Source organism: Pongo pygmaeus, chromosome 9 (assembly GCF_028885625.2).
Source record: "Pongo pygmaeus isolate AG05252 chromosome 9, NHGRI_mPonPyg2-v2.0_pri, whole genome shotgun sequence".
Classification (NCBI taxonomy): Eukaryota; Metazoa; Chordata; class Mammalia; order Primates; family Hominidae; genus Pongo; species Pongo pygmaeus.
This window is the reverse complement of record NC_072382.2, coordinates 65,408,940-65,429,049: the sequence shown is the minus strand read 5'-3', so window position 1 is coordinate 65,429,049 and position 20,110 is coordinate 65,408,940. Positions and strand designations below refer to the sequence as shown.

The 20,110-nt window shown below is 38.9% G+C and overlaps 1 protein-coding gene across 1 annotated transcript in view; it reads left to right on the top strand.

Moving 5' to 3' along the window:
* Positions 1-19,528, top strand: part of CTR9 (CTR9 homolog, Paf1/RNA polymerase II complex component) — a 33,329-nt gene extending 13,801 nt beyond the window's left edge. Inside the window, exons 13-25 of the mRNA XM_054440104.2 lie at positions 1,639-1,727; positions 3,038-3,223; positions 3,306-3,393; positions 3,575-3,723; positions 5,443-5,559; positions 6,594-6,739; positions 7,656-7,727; positions 12,303-12,438; positions 12,913-13,059; positions 13,804-13,961; positions 14,996-15,092; positions 15,310-15,422; positions 18,459-19,528. Coding sequence (XP_054296079.1) covers positions 1,639-1,727; positions 3,038-3,223; positions 3,306-3,393; positions 3,575-3,723; positions 5,443-5,559; positions 6,594-6,739; positions 7,656-7,727; positions 12,303-12,438; positions 12,913-13,059; positions 13,804-13,961; positions 14,996-15,092; positions 15,310-15,422; positions 18,459-18,885 — 1,925 coding nt within the window. The 3' untranslated portion in view covers positions 18,886-19,528. The remainder of the gene's footprint in view (positions 1-1,638; positions 1,728-3,037; positions 3,224-3,305; positions 3,394-3,574; positions 3,724-5,442; positions 5,560-6,593; positions 6,740-7,655; positions 7,728-12,302; positions 12,439-12,912; positions 13,060-13,803; positions 13,962-14,995; positions 15,093-15,309; positions 15,423-18,458) is intronic.
* The last annotated feature ends 582 nt before the right edge of the window (positions 19,529-20,110 follow it).

The window sequence follows — 20,110 nt, the reverse complement described above, 5'->3', positions numbered from 1 at the left end:
TCATTCCCACAAGAGCAGCAAAAATTTAGCCTGAAAAAAAATTTAGAATTGATAGTAAAAAATGTTTAAGGTTCTAATGTCGCCATTTCTCCAGGGCAAATTTGTGGCCTTAAAACAAAGGTGCAGCTTTACTGAGATTTGTGCTAGAAATAAGCAACTAAAACCAAGTGGACCGTATTTCAATGACTAGGTTATCTTCAGTGGGTCAGCTACCTTTGTTAGGCTTTTAACAACTCCTTGGCATATTTGATAATGCATTTACCTTTGAAACATCCTGCTTTGATTTCATATGAACATTCTTACAATGTTTATAATAGTGAGAAAGAAAAGTGCTTTTCCTTGAAACAATTATTGCTAAAATGTCCTAATTTGAGTTTTGCAACCTATACATTGTAAAATATGGAAAGTTTTTAATTAAAAAATAATTTAGGCCTGGCATGGTGGCTCATGCCTGGAATCCCAGTACTTTGGGAGGCCACTGCAGGGGGATCGCTTTGAGTCCAGGAGTTCAAGACCAACCTAAACAACCCCAGTAGTGAGACCCCATCTTTATATTTTAAATAATAATAATATACATAGTGTACTTAATTTTATTTGTGTGTATGAGGGTTTTTTTGTTTGTTTTTGTACTTTCTTTAAAAAGAACCTAAAGCATGATATTTTGACTCTAGTAAATCAGGAAGTTTTTTGTTTTTTTGTTTTGTTTTGTTTTGTTTTTAAGATGGAGTCTTGCTCTGTCACCCAGGCTGGAGTGCAGTGGCATAATCTCGGCTCACTGCAACCTCTGCCTCCCAGGTTGGAGCGATTCTCCTGCCTCAGCCTCCCGAGTAATTGGGATTACAAGGGCCCACCACCACGTCCAGCTAATTTTTGTGTTTTTAGTAGAGGTGGGGTTTTGCCACGTTGGTCAGGCTGGTCTAGAACTCCTGACCTCAGGTGATCCATCCACCATGGCCTCCCAAAGTGCTGGGATTATAGGCATGAGCCACTGCGTCCAGCATATCAGGAGCTATTAACTTAGTGCCTGTCATGCTGTTATGGATGCAAAAGTGATTTAAAATAAGCAAGATTTCAGTTGAATGCCAGACTGAATTTGAATTGATTTGTTAGGCAGTACTGAACCATTATTGGTTTCCTTAGAGAAGTGACATTTCCTAGAGAAAACAACAACTTACATTTGTGTAGCACTTCACTATTAATTAATGGAAGAACCCCAGTTAGAGCCCAGGTCTTCTAAGTAGTAATACCTATTCATCAGACTTTCACTGTTTTGCCATATTATAAGCTGCTTTTTCTAAAAAGGTAACTGACAATGGTGTGTATTGGAGAGAAATTAGAAACGGGCCAGTTCCAAGCTTTTAAAATAACTTAGCTTGAGATAAGGACTTGGACCAGGGAACTAGCATTGGGAGTGGAGTGGCAGAGGTAAGTCTTAGATTTCAAACAGTAAGTCTAGATGGTGACAAAATTATTCTTTAACTTGTTGGATTGATGATTGATATTTTTTCACCTTTGGGACTTTTCTGTTCCTTGTATGGCCGTATTAATGAAAAAAAATTGTTTCAAAAGTATGACTTTAAAATTATGATCCTTTATAGCTAATATTTGGGATATAAAAACTTTTAAATATGTTTTCAGGCTATTTGCGCCTAGGAGCCATGGCTAGAGATAAAGGAAACTTTTATGAGGCTTCAGATTGGTTTAAGGAAGCTCTTCAGATTAATCAGGTTGGTAATATTAACTCTCAGGTTTGAGAAATAATTATTTTCACTTTTCCTTCCCCATAAATCAGTTTTTCCTTTTAATGGCTACATCTTTCTGGTTTTGTCATTTTTTGTTTTGTTTTGTTTTCATTTACTTGTTAGATACTAAAAATGTACTAGGTTGCATTATTAATCATGTTGTAAATAGGGACCATTTTTTTAATGTAAATCTTTACTATTGTCTTCCTTGTTCCTTCTTCCCTTCCCCCATCCCATCCCTTCACTCCACTTCAACAAATGTGACCTGGCTCCTGTGTTTTTTACTCTCACTAGTTTACTTCACTTTCAGTTTAGTTAGTACCATATGAGAGAACTTTATAGCATAGTATCTTAGGATTTTGTGTGGAACCATAGAGGTCATCTAAATGTTTTGATGGCCCACAAAAAGAAATAGATTTCACATCATAGCCTAGTACACACAAATGTATATATAGACAAACAACTGAAATGAAAGTTTCACAAATCATTATTTGCTTTGGCCAATGGGCGATACACTGATATTTTTACTTTATTCCATTCTGTTGCATTTACTATGCAGATAACTAAATACTAACTAAATTGATTTTACAACTCACTAATGGGTATCAACTCAGTTTGAAAACCACTCGTGGGGGTCTACAACAAGAAGTGTATATTTTCAAACAATTTTTTAATGATTTAACAATTTTTGTAAATCATTTTCAGGCTTCTGCAGCTGTAGATTCTCACTGTGAATCCCATGCTTGCTCATGCATAAGTGTATTTGCAATACAAAATATAGTTTAGTATTTTTGCCTGTTAGTGATGGTTCCACATGTATAAGGTTTTGGTTGAGATTTTAAATGGTAGACAAGTACTGTGGATGTGAATGTGGGGAAGTAATTTTAATCATATGTAATTGGTCACAAGGCCTAATTTGCAGTAACTATTGCTGTTTTATTTAACAGTGCCTTGTTGCTTTGTATGCATTTATGTTTGGATGTAAAGATTGTGTGTCCATCCAACAGGGAGCCACAGTATTTAAATTGACCAACCTAATGTTACAACTACTTTGAGGTGGCCAAATGTAAACTGAAAGCATTAATTAAAGTGGTGCAATTTTGTATAACTTAGCATTAGTAGTTCAATAAATTTGGATTGCCATGCAAAAAAAAAAAAAAAAGAAAAGAAAAGAAAGAAAACCACTGTTATAATATAGCTTGTAAACCTCTTCAGTAATCAGCTATTGTGGGAAGATGATTGATCTCTCTCAAACTAAACTGCAGATTTTCCTTCTTCATATATGTATGTTTCAGGATCATCCAGATGCTTGGTCTTTGATTGGCAATCTTCATTTGGCAAAACAAGAATGGGGTCCTGGACAGAAGAAGTTTGAGAGGATATTAAAACAGCCATCCACACAGAGTGACACCTATTCTATGCTAGCCCTTGGCAACGTGTGGCTCCAAACTTTACATCAGCCCACCCGAGATCGAGAAAAGGTAATCTCTTTTTGTCCTTTTAAACAAAACTGATACTGTATATTCTTGTTTGAATCTTTTTTAAGAGCACTTATTTCTATAGGAAAAGCGTCATCAAGATCGTGCTCTGGCCATCTACAAACAAGTACTCAGAAATGATGCAAAGAATCTGTATGCTGCCAATGGCATAGGTGATTATAAAACTTGAGTACCCATAACAATTTGTTTTAAATGAATACTTTCAGAGGAATGTTTGTAAATCAGAATTTTTCTTAAAATATGATCAATGTAGTTGTTTTAAAATAGAATTTTTAGTTGTTTTTCTGACTCCAATTAGAAAATTCTTAAGTGTGAACCTTTTTATATCTTTAGGAGCTGTTTTGGCCCACAAAGGATATTTTCGTGAAGCTCGTGATGTATTTGCCCAAGTAAGAGAAGCAACAGCAGATATTAGTGATGTGTGGTTGAACTTAGCACACATCTATGTGGAGCAAAAGCAGTACATCAGCGCCGTTCAGATGGTAATAGCTTCTCTTTCAAGATATTTTTATATCTTGTTCATTGTTAAGCAGATGTTTTCTTAGCCATTCTGGCCCTGTCATGGAGCTGCATGCTATCTCTTGTGATACTGTGTCTATTTAGAGATTTATAATTATATAATGCTAAGGTCAGGCTTTGGTATCCAGACAGAGATGTGAGTCCTGGTTCCACCACTAATTACATGCCTCAGGCAAAGGACATCCTTTCTGAGCCAGTTCTCCTATCTATAAAATGGAGATAATTGTACCTTAACTTCATAGAATTTTGTGAGGATCCAGTATGAAAACTACTTGGCACTAGCATGCCTAGCATATTAGTAATACCCAGTAAGTAATAGGATTTAATATTCATTTGTATATTCAGTTTCTGAAACTGAACTGTGAGTTTTAGAAAGGTTAAATGACTTATTTAAAAGAAAACAGGCCAGGCATGGTGGCTTACACCTGTAATCCCAGCAGTTTGGGAGGCTGAGGCTGCCGAGGCGGATGGATCACGAGGTCAGGAGTTCGAGACCAGCCTGGCCAACATGGTGAAACCCTGTCTCTACTAAAAATACAAAAATTAGCTGGGTATGGTAGCACGTGCCTGTAATCCCAGCTACTCAAGAAGCTGAAACAGGAGCACTGCTTGAACCTGGGAGGCAGAGGTTGCAGTAAGCCAAGATCCCGCCACTGCACTCTAGCCTGGGCGACAAAGCAAGACTCTGTCTCAGGGAAAAAAAAAGAAAAAAGAAAACAAAACAGCGATAAGATTTAATGACTGTAGAATTTTTTTATGCTTACATTTGTTGAGTGCTTGAGCTCGAAATAAAAGTCATACTCAGCATCCATAAAATTAAAAAGTAAAAAGGATCTTCGGCTCTATGGGATATATTATGGTCAGAAAGGAAAAGCTTACAAAAAGTAGACGAAAAGAGCAGTCCAGGCTCTGAGAAGTGGTTTACCTTTTTCTAAAATGGGTGGGTTATTATCAATATTCAGAGTATTGGAAAGTCAATAATCACAGAAACTCACAGAACCCAGATTGCATATGGTAGCTTCAGAGTTTGTGTTTTGTGAGGTTGGCCTTCCTGATCTGCTGAATGATAATGTTGCCATTTATAAATGCAAATTAACTACTAGGGATATTCAGGAAAAAATTGTCTTAACCATTTTTCATGAAAAACGTCTTACCTATGACAAGAGGTATTCCATGGTCAAAAAGTGCTATGTTCATGTCACAATTAACACTAGTATTGTATTGGTTTTACCAAGAAGTTAACAACCAGAACTGTAGGACTCCTCATGCTCACTGCCAGTAGGTTCTGCCCATCGTTAAGAAAGGTATAGATGGTAAAACCCAAAGGACAACGGTGTATGACTTCTAATCAGTGGTCAATCAGCTGATTCTAGATAGTATTGCTAAAAATATGAAAAAGGCTTTCCAATCTGTTTACCCTTTCTTTCAGTGTTGGTCCAAATTTCAAATGGAAAGAAACCATTTCAAGCATCTAGTTTTTCTAATGGTCAGATTTTTTATGTTATGAAAATGTATCCTGATGAATGTCAAAAATCATTCCCCAAATTATCCTCTGAAATTAACCATTCAAAGGGTAAAACACCTTTTTACAGAGCTTTAAAATTGCAATGCCATTTTGCTACAAAATGAAAATGTCATTTATTCTTTGTTGTGTTTTAATTAACTTTTTTCTTTTTTTGTAGTATGAAAACTGCCTCCGAAAGTTCTATAAGCACCAAAACACTGAAGTTGTACTCTATTTGGCCCGGGCCCTCTTCAAGTGTGGCAAGTTACAGGAATGCAAACAGACTTTGCTGAAGGTAAAAGGGAGAGAGATTATTCCCATCCATTTCTGTGCTACATTGTATTTTTTTTCAGAAAAAGACTCTTTTTTATTATTATTATACTTTAAGTTTTAGGGTACATGTGCACAATGTGCAGGTTAGTTACATATGTATACATGTGCCATGCTGGTGTGCTGCACCCATTAACTCGTCATTTAGCATTAGGTATATCTCCTAATGCTATCCCTCCCCCCTCCCCCCACCCCACAACCATCTCCAGAGTGTGATGTTCCCCTTCCTGTGTCCCTGTGTTCTCATCGTTCAATTCGGGCCTTGTGTCATGGCAGCACTCCTTCCTCATATGGGCCCTTATAACATTCATGGAAGCTGAAGCCAAATTAACTCACAGCAATTACTCCACCTGCTTTTTTCTAGAGTCTTTTTCTTTTTTTTTGAAAAAATGCTCACCATCACTGGCCATCAGAGAAATGCAAATCAAAACCACAATGAGATACCATCTCACACCAGTTAGAATGGCAATCATTAAAAAGTCAGGAAACAACAGATGCTGGAGAGGATGTGGAGAAATACGAACACTTTTACACTGTTGGTGGAACTGTAAACTAGTTCAACCATTGTGGAAGTCAGTGTGGCGATTCCTCAGGGATCTAGAACTAGAAATACCATTTGACCCAGCCATCCCATTACTGGGTATATACCCAAAGGACTATAAATCATGCTGCTATAAAGACACATGCACACATATATTTATTGCAGCACTATTCACAATAGCAAAGACTTGGAACCAACCCACATGTCCAACAATGATAGACTGGATTAAGAAAAGGTGGCACATATACACCATGGAATACTATGCAGCCATAAAAAATGATGAGTTCATGTTCTTTGTAGGGACATGGATGAAATTGGAAATCATCATTCTCAGTAAACATTGTATTTTTTAATTCTTTGTGATGCATGTTCACATACCTACTACTTAATAATACTCTGCTGTCTAAAATCCTTTTCATGTCATTTGAACATATGAAATATTTATTTTTTATTCACAGGCTAGACATGTGGCACCCAGTGATACAGTTCTTATGTTTAATGTGGCCTTGGTCCTGCAAAGATTAGCTACCTCTGTCCTGAAAGATGAAAAAAGTAATCTGAAGGAAGTACTTAATGCTGTGAAAGAACTGGAGCTTGCACATAGGTAAAGATTTTGTAGAAACAACCTGTGAAATGCTTTGTTTGGTCTATGACCATACCATCTTGAACTCTCCCGATTTTGTCTGAAATGCTTTGTTTAAAGCCATTTGTCTCAAGCTGCTGAAAATCACTTCCTTCTAAAGGTGGTCTATTAGAATCATTCCAGCAATAGTTAAGCCAAAGCAGATAGCAACTGCCACCAGGTGGTGCCAAACTATAGTCAGGATCCTGCCAGATTTGGATCTTGTAGCTTGACCTCTGGAACTGACTGGCTAGCTTTGCAAACTTGCCATAGATTTTTTATTAATCTGACAGTAATGTGACCCAGCATTTTACACATGTGAAATTTTTTAGACACTTATGTTGGTTTTCCATTTTACACCAATGTGTCTTTTCATGGTATGTTGATTTTCATTGAACTAGGATTAAGGTTTTACCTCTTAAATAATGCTTAATAGTTTTATTGAGTTCAGCTCAAAATTTATTTAGCCATATAGTATTTATATATAGCCATATAGTCAGTGTGTGGTGAAATTAAAACCTGTCGTCTCTTCAGGTTTTGTCCAACTTTATTTTTATTCTTGTTTAACAATTCTTGCCTTGCCTGATAAATTATAAGTGCTTTCATGGCCTGAGCCCCGTAACCTCCATCCTGACATATTTAGTAAATTTCATGTTTAGTAAATACTCGTTGCTTGAATTGATTTGTGGTTATTTGTGATTTTACTGATAATATTAAATATAACTTAGACCATCTTGATGAACGTGTCTATTAAATGTAATGAGTGGCATAAATTTGTGTAAATCAGTCAATATGCAAACCTTTTCTCAGACTTTGTAGCACAGATTAAATTTTTTAAGGGCTTTATTTCATTAGAATCTCTTTTTCTTAAAGTGAAGTATTTTCTTGTTTCGTTTAGATACTTCAGTTATTTGAGTAAAGTGGGAGATAAAATGAGATTTGATTTGGCCCTTGCTGCTACAGAAGCCAGGTAATGTTACTATTTATGGAAGGTGACTTTGGGTGAGGCAGTGATATTTGCATGGGCTGGGAAAGTGCCATAGTAGGGAACAGAGGTTCCTGACCTTCCACAGGTCAGTCTTTCATACTTCTCTTGGGGAGACTCTAATCTTTGCCAGGGCTTTTTCCTTTCAGGGAACTGGACAAAATTGCCTTAGTACAAGTACTTGAGTTGTGGGGGAAAATACTTTTCTATTTTACTTATGTCAGCTATGTCAGCTATGTCAGCCTAGTCAAGATAAAATTCATGACTCTGAGTTATATGTAAAGATAATGTTGAAAATCTTTTTAGCTGTGCTTTGAGAGGACATTTATAGTTTGGAAACTTAACATAGTTGGCAGTATTGGCTTATGATAAACTAAGTTAATTTTGCTAATTAAGACTCCATATATTGGTATAGTATGGGAAGTGTAATGCAAAACAAAAAAAATTTTTTTTGGCTGGGCGCAGTGGCTCACACCTGTAATCCCGGCACTTTGGGAGGCCGAGGTGGGCGGATCAGCTGAGGTCAGGAGTTCGAGAGCAGCCTGATCAACATGGAGAAACTCCGTCTCTACTAAAAATACAAAATTAGCCAGGTATTGTGGTGCACACCTGTGATCCCAGCTACTCGGGAGGCTGAGGCAGGAGAATCGCTTGAACCCAGAGGCGGAGGTTGCGGTGAGCCGAGATGGCACCACTGTACTCTAACCTAGGCAACAAGAACAAAACTCTGTCTCTGAAACAAAAAAGGAAGAAAAAAAACATTTCTTTTAAATTTTATTTTATTATTATTATACTTTAAGTTTTAGGGTACATGTGCACACTGTGCAGGTTAGTTACATATGTATACATGTGCCATGCTGGTGTGCTGCACCCACTAAATCGTCATTTAGCATTAGGTATATCTCCTAATGCTATCCCTCCCCCCTCCCCCCACCTCACAACAGCCCCCAGAGTGTGATGTTCCCCTTCCTGTGTCCATGTGTTCTCATTGTTCAATTCCCACCTATGAGTGAGAACACGCGGTGTTTGGTTTTTTGTCCTTGCGATAGTTTACTGAGAATGATGATTTCCAATTTCATCCATGTCCCTACAAAGGACATGAACTCATCATTTTTTATGGCTGCATAGTATTCCGTGGTGTATATGTGCCACCTTTTCTTAATCCAGTCTATCATTGTTGGACATTTGGGTTGGTTCCAAGTCTTTGCTATTGTGAATAGTGCTGCAATAAACATACGTGTGCATGTGTCTTTATAGCAGCATGATTTATAGTCCTTTGGGTATATACCCAGTAATGGGATGGCTGGGTCAAATGGTATTTCTAGTTCTAGATCCCTGAGGAATCGCCACACTGACTTCCACAATGGTTGAACTAGTTTACAGTTCCACCAACAGTGTAAAAGTGTTCGTATTTCTCCACATCCTCTCCAGCACCTGTTGTTTCCTGACTTTTTAATGATTGCCATTCTAACTGGTGTGAGATGGTATCTCATTGTGGTTTTGATTTGCATTTCTCTGATGGCCAGTGATGGTGAGCGTTTTTTCATGTGTTTTTTGGCTACATAAATGTCTTCTTTTGAGAAGTGTCTGTTCATGTCCTTCGCCCACTTTTTGATGGGATTGTTTTTTTTCTTGTAAATTTGTTTGAGTTCATTGTAGATTCTGGATATTAGCCCTTTGTCAGATGAGTAGGTTGCCAAAATTTTCTCCCATTTTGTAGGTTGCCTGTTCACTCTGATGGTAGTTTCTTTTGCTGTGCAGAAGCTCTTTAGTTTAATTAGATCCCATTTGTCAATTTTGGCTTTTGTTGCCATTGCTTTTGGTGTTTTAGACATGAAGTCCTTGTCCATGCCTATGTCCTGAATGGTAATGCCTAGGTTTTCTTCTAGGGTTTTTATGGTTTTAGGTCTAACGTTTAAGTCTTTAATCCATCTTGAATTAATTTTTGTATAAGGTGTAAGGAAGGGATCCAGTTTCAGCTTTCTACATATGTCTAGCCAGTTTTCCCAGCACCATTTATTAAATAGGGAATCCTTTCCCCATTGCTTGTTTTTCTCAGGTTTGGCAAAGATCAGATAGTTGTAGATATGCGGCATTATTTCTGAGGGCTCTGTTCTGTTCCATTGATCTATACTCTGTTTTGGTACCAGTACCATGCTGTTTTGGTTACTGTAGCCTTGTAGTATAGTTTGAAGTCAGGTAGTGTGATGCCTCTGGCTTTGTTCTTTTGGCTTAGGATTGACTTGGCAATGTGGGCTCTTTTTTGGCTCCATATGAACTTTAAAGTAGTTTTTTCCAATTCTGTGAAGAAAGTCACTGGTAGCTTGATGGGGATGGCATTGAATCTATAAATTACCTTGGGCAGTATGGCCATTTTCACGATATTGATTCTTCCTACCCATGAGCATGAAATGTTCTTCCATTTGTTTGTATCCTCTTTTATTTCATTGAGCAGTGGTTTGTAGTTCTCCTTGAAGAGGTCCTTCACCTCTCTTGTAAGTTGGATTCCTAGGTATTTTATTCTCTTTGAAGCAATTGTGAATGGGAGTTCACTCATGATTTGGCTCTCTGTTTGTCTGTTATTGGTGTATAAGAATGCTTGTGATTTTTGTACATTGATTTTGTATCCTGAGACTTTGCTGAAGTTGCTTATCAGCTTAAGGAGATTTTGGGCTGAGACAATGGGGTTTTCTAGATATACAATCATGTCATCTGCAAACAGGGACAATTTGACTTCCTCTTTTCCTAATTGAATACCCTTGATTTCCTTCTCCTGCCTAATTGCCCTGGCCAGAACTTCCAACACTAGGTTGAATAGGAGTGGTGAGAGAGGGCATCCCTGTCTTATGCCAGTTTTCAAAGGGAATGCTTCCAGTTTTTGCCCATTCAGTATGATATTGGCTGTGGGTTTGTCATAGATAGCTCTTATTATTTTGAGATACGTCCCATCAATACCTAATTTATTGAGAGTTTTTAGCATGAAGGGTTGTTGAATTTCGTCAAAGGCCTTTTCTGCATCTATTGAGATAATCATGTGGTTTTTGTCTTTGGTTCTGTTTATATGCTGGATTACATTTATTGATTTGCGTATATTGAACCAGCCTTGCATCCCAGGTATGAGGCCCACTTGATCATGGTGGATAAGCTTTTTGATGTGCTGCTGGATTCTGTTTGCCAGTATTTTATTGAGGATTTTTGCATCAATGTTCATCAAGGATATTGGTCTAAAATTTTCTTTTTTGGTTGTGTCTCTGCCCGGCTTTGGTATCAGAATGATGCTGGCCTCATAAAATGAGTTAGGGAGGATTCCCTCTTTTTCTATTGATTGGAATAGTTTCAGAAGGAATGGTACCAGTTCCTCCTCGTACCTCTGGTAGAATTTGGCTGTGAATCCATCTGGTCCTGGACTCTTTTTGGTTGGTAAGCTATTGATTATTGCCACAATTTCAGAGCCTGTTATTGGTCTATTCAGAGATTCAGCTTCTTCCTGGTTTAGTTTTGGGAGGGTGTATGTGTCGAGGAATTTATCCATTTCTTCTAGATCTTCTAGTTTATTTGCGTAGAGGTGTTTGTAGTATTCTCTGATGGTAGTTTGTATTTCTGTGGGATCAGTGGTGATATCCCCTTTATCATTTTTTATTGCGTCTATTTGGTTCTTCTCTCTTTTCTTCTTTATTAGTCTTGCTAGCGGTCTATCAATTTTGTTGATCCTTTCAAAAAACCAGCTCCTGGATTCATTAATTTTTTGAAGGGTTTTTTGGGTCTCTATTTCCTTCAGTTCTGCTCTGATTTTAGTTATTTCTTGCCTTCTGCTAGCTTTTGAATGTGTTTGCTCTTGCTTTTCTAGTTCTTTTAATTGTGATGTTAGGGTGTCAATTTTGGATCTTTCCTGCTTTCTCTTGTGGGCATTTAGTGCTATAAATTTCCCTCTACACACTGCTTTGAATGTGTCCCAGAGATTCTGGTACGTTGTGTCTTTGTTCTCACTGGTTTCAAAGAACATCTTTATTTCTGCCTTCATTTCGTTATGTACCCAGTAGTCATTCAGGAGCAGGTTGTTCAGTTTCCATGTAGTTGAGTGGTTTTGAGTGAGTTTCTTAATCCTGAGTTCTAGTTTGACTGCACTGTGGTCTGAGAGACAGTTTGTTATAATTTCTGTTCTTTTACATTTGCTAAGGAGAGCTTTACTTCCAAGTATGTGGTCAATTTTGGAATAGGTGTGGTGTGGTGCTGAAAAAAATGTATATTCTGTTGATTTGGGGTGGAGAGTTCTGTAGATGTCTATTAGGTCCGCTTGGTGCAGAGCTGAGTTCAATTCCTGGGTATCCTTGTTAACTTTCTGTCTCGTTGATCTGTCTAATGTTGACAGTGGGGTGTTAAAGTCTCCCATTATTATTGTGTGGGAGTCTAAGTCTCTTTAAAAAATATTTTTTAAAGACTTCACATAGATCAGCTAATGGTCCTGCTTCAGATTTTTTAATTTGTATAAGGAAAATAGATGTGCTAAGTTTTTTAATATAGTAGTTACATTCATGTTTCTCTAAACCTGAAATGTTCTAGGCAGTGTTCTGACTTACTGAGCCAGGCCCAGTACCACGTGGCCCGGGCACGCAAACAAGATGAAGAAGAGCGGGAGTTGCGGGCCAAGCAAGAGCAAGAAAAGGAGCTGTTAAGGCAGAAACTTCTTAAAGAACAGGTATCTTGTATTTTCCAGTTATACTGAAATTAATGAATTGTGTGCATGCATACACTTTATATGTTTAAAAAAAAAAGTCCTCTGCCAGGCGTGGTGGCTGACGCCTCTAATCCCAGCACTTTGGGAGGATGAGATGGGTGGAAGGCGGGATCACTTGAGGTCAGGAGTTCAAGACCAGCCTGGCCAACATGGTGAAACTCCGTCTCTACTAAAAATACAAAAATTAGCCAGGAGTGGTGGCATGCACCTGTAATCCCAGCTACTCGGGGAGCTGAGGCAGGAGAATCACTTGAACCTGGGAGGCCAAGGTTGTAGTAAGCCGAGATTGCACCACTGTACTCCAGTCTAGGCAACAGAGTGAGACTCCATCTCAAAAGAAAAAGAAAAAAATCCTCTGCTTAGGATGGTAGCCATTAATTTTTCATCATAAGAAAATTTTCAGTGGGGTTTCTTTTCTATCATTTTTCCTCATAGGAAGAGAAACGTCTCAGAGAAAAAGAAGAGCAAAAGAAACTTTTGGAACAGCGGGCCCAGTATGTGGAGAAGACCAAAAATATTCTTATGTTTACTGGTGAGACTGAAGCAACAAAAGAGAAGAAAAGAGGTGGTGGTGGTGGACGGGTAAGATAATTCCTACTAGCACGAGTGACCTCATTTTCTGTCTTTTGGCTTTGAGAAATGAGGATAATTGGTTAAATTCCTTCTGTACGTACTAGTTTTGACTTCCTCTTTTGTTAAGAGACAGTCTTCCAACACGGAGAATGATTTAAATGGTATCCAGTATTTAGCAATGCATTCCAAGGTTAGCTAAGTATATTTTACCTTTTAGTTATCTTTTTAAATAGTTGATTTTTGCAAAGTTTTAACCAGTTGAGACTTTTGTCTCAATTAGAAGTCTTTAAAATATGGGCCTAGCCAAGAACCTCTTCCACGTGGCTTAGTAAAAGATCCTTCATTTGGGCCGGGCACAGTGGCTCATGCCTGTAATCCTAGCACTTTGGGAGACTGAGGTGGGCACATCACTTGAGGTCAGGAGTTTGAGACCAGCTTGGCCAACATGGTCCATGTCTCTACTAAAAAGTACAGAAATTAGCCAGGTATAGTGATGCATGCCTGTAGTCCCAGCTACTCAGGAGGCTGAGGCACGAGAATCACTTGAACCCAAGAGGCAGAGGTTGCAGTGAGCCAAGATTGCCCCACTGCACTCCCGCCTGGGCAAAAGAGTGAGACTTCATCTCAAAAAAAAAAAAAAAAATCCTTCATTGTCAAATGACTGATAGGATATGGCCCCTTTCTGTACCTTAGCATTCTAACCACATTCCACCAACCAGGAAATAACTGACTGTAGTCTTGTTTGGATTTTAGCGTTCTAAGAAGGGAGGAGAGTTTGATGAATTTGTCAATGATGACACTGATGATGACCTACCTATATCCAAAAAGAAGAAGAGAAGAAAGGGTAGTGGCAGTGAACAAGAAGGTGAAGATGAGGAGGGTGGTGAGAGAAAGAAGAAAAAGAGGAGAAGGTAATGTCATCATTAATGTGTTTTAAGTAACCTCATAAAAGTGGTGAAAGACCTTTTACCTTCTGAATCTTTTGATGTTTAGAATTTATGAACACTTGATCCAAACAGTGAAGCTTTTTGTGCCCCCACTTCCTACTTTAATCCTAAGATAGACCCAGTACAAAAATCCACTGAGTACCTGGGATTTCCATACATCTCCACAGCTTTCCTTCTAAGAGCTACAAGTTAGTCATAATTGCCTTTCTTGTGTCTCTAAATATTTATTGGAAAACATGTGATTTAGAATAAGACCTGGATTGTGTCCACACTAACTGCATGTGCAATCTTGGAAAAATCACTAAGCCTCAGTTTCCTCTCTGTCGTTGGTAACAGCAATGCCTACCTCATGGTTTTTGCTCAATGCATAAGATGTGAATGTGTGTGAAAGCGCCTTTAAAACCACCCAGTGTTCTCTGCTGTTAAGATCAAGGATGCCCTACCCATTTCTCATGCGGAGGTGCCTCCTAAGTTACTTTGTCCCTCTCTTGTTGTGCTATCCTGTCCAGGAACCTCCATTCAGTTATCTTACCTAGATTGCCCTTCCCAACCCTTGGCCGACTATATTTGGGAAAGAACCTGCTAATACATTAAGACACAGACTTGTGGAATTGAAGCTGTGGTGAGGATATTAGTAGCAGGCCTGGATCAATAGTTGAGAAAGAAGGAAGAGGAGGGGAAAGATGTTGAAATCTGGAGCCTGGGTCTTTTCTCATCTTCTCTATCACTCCACCAAGTGCAAGATTCAAATGCAAATTAATGAGAGCTCAGCAGTGACTAATCAGCAGACATTGCATAAATACATAGTTTTTACAGATTTCTGAGCCACGTGCAGCAAGAGTAAGTTATGTCCCCTGCCCTTGAGGAGTGTACAATATGATTGAGGACAGCACCCATATAGAAGAGGATTCAGAATGAACAATAATTTAATGTCAAAGTAGTCTGGAACTTTATAGGTAGGCTCTTGACAAACTCTCTCTTGTTGTTCACTATTTAAGACATCCGAAGGGAGAAGAAGGATCTGATGATGATGAAACAGAAAATGGCCCCAAACCGAAAAAACGACGTCCACCAAGAGCAGAGAAGAAAAAGGCTGTAAGTTTATAGTACTGTGTTTTTCTGTCCCCTAGTAGACGTGAAAGATTGCAGTACACTAGAATACATTCTTTCCTTGCAACTTTCTCAAGCACAAATGCTTGTTTTCAAAGTTCATCAGTGGCTGTTTGATTGTATCATTGTAATGCAAACCCAATTTAACAAGATGGCCTAATGTAAGAGTCTTGACTAATCTATTATGTTTAACATTCTTTAGCCCAAGCCAGAACGTCTGCCTCCATCAATGAAGGGAAAAATAAAATCCAAAGCCATAATTTCATCAAGTGATGACTCTTCAGATGAGGATAAACTTAAAATTGCTGATGAAGGGTAGGATATTTTCTCTTTGTAAATTCTTCATGATCATGATGTAGATAAATCAAAAGTGATTACTAATCAGCCTGTCTGTACTAGGAAAAATATACTTTTCTTTCTTTTTATTTATAAATAACAAGAGGGTTGGGGACAGACTTGAAAATTGGAGGAAATAGATAACTGGGAGTGTTGCTGTGCTGAAATGTCTTCTCCCCAGCTTCTTAGAATCTGAGAGCTGGAAGAAACTTTAACCTGTCATTTTGTCCTGCTACATCTTTTCTCTCAAATAAGAAAACCTTTTTTGAAGTCTCATTTCTTCATGGATGTTAGCTGAAATTTCCTAGATGACATCCTTCTAAATGAAATGTATCATTTTGCTGCCCTACTGTTGACACACTAAAAGTATTACAGATAGCCAGGTCCTGGTCATATGGAGATAGGCTATTTCTTTTTATTATTATTTATTATTTTATTTATTTATTTATTTTTGAGACGGAGTTTCGGTCTTGTTGCCCAGGCTGGAGTGCAATGGCAATCTTGGCTCACCGCAACCTCCACCTTCTGGGTTCAAGCGATTCTCCTGCCTCAGTCTCCCAAGTAGCTGGGATTACAGGCATGTGCCACCATGCCCAGCTAATTTTGTATTTTTAGTAGAGATGGGGTTTCTCTGTGTTGAGAGAGGCTATTTCTTGACTGTTTCCTCCCCTGTTGTGCGGTGGTAAGTCAACAGTACCTGCTCCGTGGAGGACTTATCCTAGACTCCTTCCACAAGACTCTCCTTTAGTTCATGGCCCACCCAGTGAAGCAATACTTGATTTTATTTGTGCTAAACTTGCTCCTCAAGCTCAAGTTGTCCCCCATTTGGGTTTCTCAACCAGGCCTCTTAATACTGTACTAAGCTGTGTTCTTCTGTAGCCATCGTTTTCATTCATTCATTCAACAGGCATCTGAACGTCCAGTGTGTGAGATAGTATAAGTGCTGGGAATACAGAGAGAAAAGATAGGCCCATAAATTCTCCAAGGAATTTCTGCTTCAGAGGCAGTGGAGAAGAACAGATAAACCAAAACCATGTTGTAGGCTGGGCGCAGTGGCTCACACCTGTAATCCCAGCACTTCGAGAGGCCAACGTGGGCAGATCACTTGAGGCCAGGAGTTTGAGACCAGCCTGGCTAACATGGCGAAACCCCATCCCTACTAAAAATACAAAAATTAACTGGGCATGGTGGTGTGTGCCTGTAATCCCAGCTACTAGGGAGGCTGAGGGACAAGAATCGCTTGAAACCAGGAGGCAGAGGTTGAAGTGAGCTGAGATGGCACCACTGCACCCCAGTCTGGGCGACAGAATGAGTCTCTTGTCAAAAAAAATTTTTTTTAAAAGCCCACATTATAGTTGGATTAATGTTATCATGTAAATTTGCATTATTGTTATCCAGGAACCATACCTAGTCTTGAGTTTGGGTGGTGGTAGGAGTTGAAAGAGATGTTTTTTTCTAAAAGAAAGGGTGTTTGAGTTGAGTCTTAGAAGAATTGGGATTCCTGAGGCATAGGTTAGCATGTTGAGGAGGCTAAGGCTTCTGGTGGGGATTGGACTCATAGGGAGGTAATCTATAAAGAACCAGATTTGCAGTTCTGGCCAGGTGAGGTGGCTCACGCCTATAATCCCAGCACTTTGGGAGGCTGAAGCAGGAGGATCACTTGAGGCCAGAAGTTTGAGACTAGCCTGGGCAGCACAGTGAGACTCCATCACTACAGAAATTTTATAAAAACAAAATAAACAAAAACAAAAAAGATTTGCAGTTCCCTTTTTCTCTGAAGGCACCGGCTGACACATCTGGATTGTTTTTCTGTAAAGCACTGTTGAGCCCTTGTCCCCATAGTGTTACCCAGGTCTGTTTAGAGACATGCATGATCAATGTAATGAAATATGTGGTTTTCAAAGACTGAGCACTATTAAATGTGTTGGCAGAAAGGTCCATTGTGAGAGGCTGAGCTGCTTCCAAATCTGTACCTGAGGTCAAGGCCAAGTTTGTTTGAGCCACTTGCATCAGTTAAGCTTTGTCCTGACCATCATAAAGTGTGTTTGCTTATTTGGCAAGATGGAATGGAGTGAATTGGATCCCAGGGAAGACCCACAGGTCTTTAATATGTATACAGAAAGAGAGTAATATATTTCACCTCCCTCACCATTCCTAGACCGAACTCTGTGGGATTCAGTATTCCTTTATTGGAATATCTGTCATGAAAACCAAAACTAAGGAATGTGCCGGAGAAGTGTGTCTGCTCCAAAGGAGCGGTCACAGTGGTTAAGGGAATAATTTTTCCTCAGAGCCTCCAGGAAGCCAAGACTCTGAGGGTGCTGCCACCATTCTAAGCATAAGCATGACTTCCCCTTTTCTTTCACATATCAACTGACAAGTAGAGGGGAGAGCTTGGGAGCAAAGGCAAATAAACCAAAGGGCCCCTTTAGCCTCAGTTCCCTATCTTGAGCAAGTCTTGTCATGGAAGATGGGACCTAGTGCAGTAGCAAATCTTAGGACAGGAATAATGACCTCACTCTTCAGGTACCTGTTAGCACCGATGGCAATAGGACAGGGAAATGTCCTTTGAAACCCTTTTCTGCCTTTGGAAAAGGGTTAATTCTTCAAAGTCTTTAAGCCAGTTGAGATCCTGGATTTCACCTTTGTTGCTATTAATTTGTGTACAAAGATAAACAAAGGTATCCCTTCCTTTTCATAATTTTATATACGAAATTGGGAAATACTTCATTCTGATGAAAAGTGCCCAGTGAGTCACCATCCCTGTTTATATTTTGACTTATAGCTAAAGTGCCTTATCTTTTTTTCCTTTTTAAACCTTTTAGAGTTGTGAAATATGTCACATTTACAGAATAGTACACAAAACAAGTATCCCAAAATGATACCTGTGTAACCACTATTTAGGCCAAGAAATAGAATATTAAATGCCCTTCTGTTTTAAAAGCACATTGTCTGCTCATCAAAGCCCCAGTTAGCCAGAATCCTCAGCTTCTAACCAATGATCATCTTTGCCAGACATCCCAGGAACAGCAACAGCAACAGTGACTCAGATGAGGACGAACAACGACAGAAACATGCCTCATCAGAGAGTGATTCCGATGAGAACCAGAACAAGTCTGGCAGCGAGACCGGCAGTCCCCGGAGGCCACGAAGACAGCGGTCAGATCAGGACTCAGACAGTGACCAGCCATCCAGAAAGAGAAGGCCCTCCGGTTCTGAGCAGTCTGACAATGAATCTGTGCAGTCAGGGAGAAGCCGCTCAGGAGTTTCTGAGAATGACTCTCGCCCAGCTTCTCCAAGTGCCGAATCAGATCACGAATCGGAGAGAGGATCTGATAATGAGGGTTCTGGCCAAGGCTCTGGAAATGAATCGGAACCAGAGGGATCCAACAATGAGGCCTCAGATAGAGGCTCAGAACATGGGTCAGATGATAGTGACTAGGTTTTATTTCATCAATAAGCTTCATCTCTGGAGGAAACTTTTTTAATATATGAAAGCTGTGATAAAAATGTTTCAGATGTTTAGTCAATTGTGAAATTTTTCTTAAGGCAATTTTCTTTTCTATCAGTTTGTATATTACTAAGCCCCAAGAGACATTTCCTGTGCTAGAGTCCGATATTTGAGTCTCTTGTGCAAATGAGACTATTCTTTGTGGTACAATTCCACCTATCATATGTGAAAACTGCAGTAAAAGTAAACCCAGATGTTAAATCATTCCTACAAAGGTTTGACTGAAACTGTGGCAGATGTCTCGTCTTCTTTATATGTTAAGCAGCATACTCTTTTGATTTTTATTGCAATCTTTTACCAAGTGGTGCACAAACTTGGTATTGATGTCTTTATTCCATTTTGAGTTTAGATTGAGAATATTTTTATTTTCTGAAGGCAGAGATATCTACTGTATAATTGCACCAAAGTACATTTGAAAGGAAGGTTTTCAATAGTGTAATACTGCAGCAATGTAGATAAAATCACAAATATATAATTTGTTAGGTTGAATAAGGTGTGGAAAATGCTTTTCTGTTAGTAGAATGCAAACACCTACCTAAGCCACGTAATAATAAAATTCTTTTACCAACTTTTATGAGTAACTTCCTGTCTTTTTTTGTTTGATATATTTGTGCATGGCAGTGTAGCATAAATTATGCAAATATTTGAAAAATCCTACGTTAAGCCTCAAGACTTTTATAATTCTTACAGATTTGTGGAGTGTTTATTTTAAAGATGCAAGAAAACTAAGGTACCAGCATGTATTTTTCTTTTCAGTAATTCAGTAATTAACAGTAATATTTTTATGTAGTGGTTTGTAAGAGCTTTAATTATTGTAGTCAACAAGTATTATTAAATGTGCTATATTAGCCATTGAGGTGAGAATGCAGAGATAAAGTTCCCTTCTTGTCTTCAAAAATTGAGTAAAGATAAATTTATTGTTCCTGTGGTGTGAGAAATAGGGTGATGATGTTTGCACAGGTTGTGGGAGCAAAAAGGAGGTTGGAGGAAGCAGTGAAGACAAAGTTTCTTGAAGGACAGGAATCCTGAGATGACTCAGCCTGAGCCAGGGCTCCTGCCTGTACCTCAGGATCAGCCTCCCATTTCTTAGTGGAGTTGGTGTCAGCAGGAGCAGGCAGCATAGATAATGGGCCTAGTACAGTGGCTCATGCCTGTA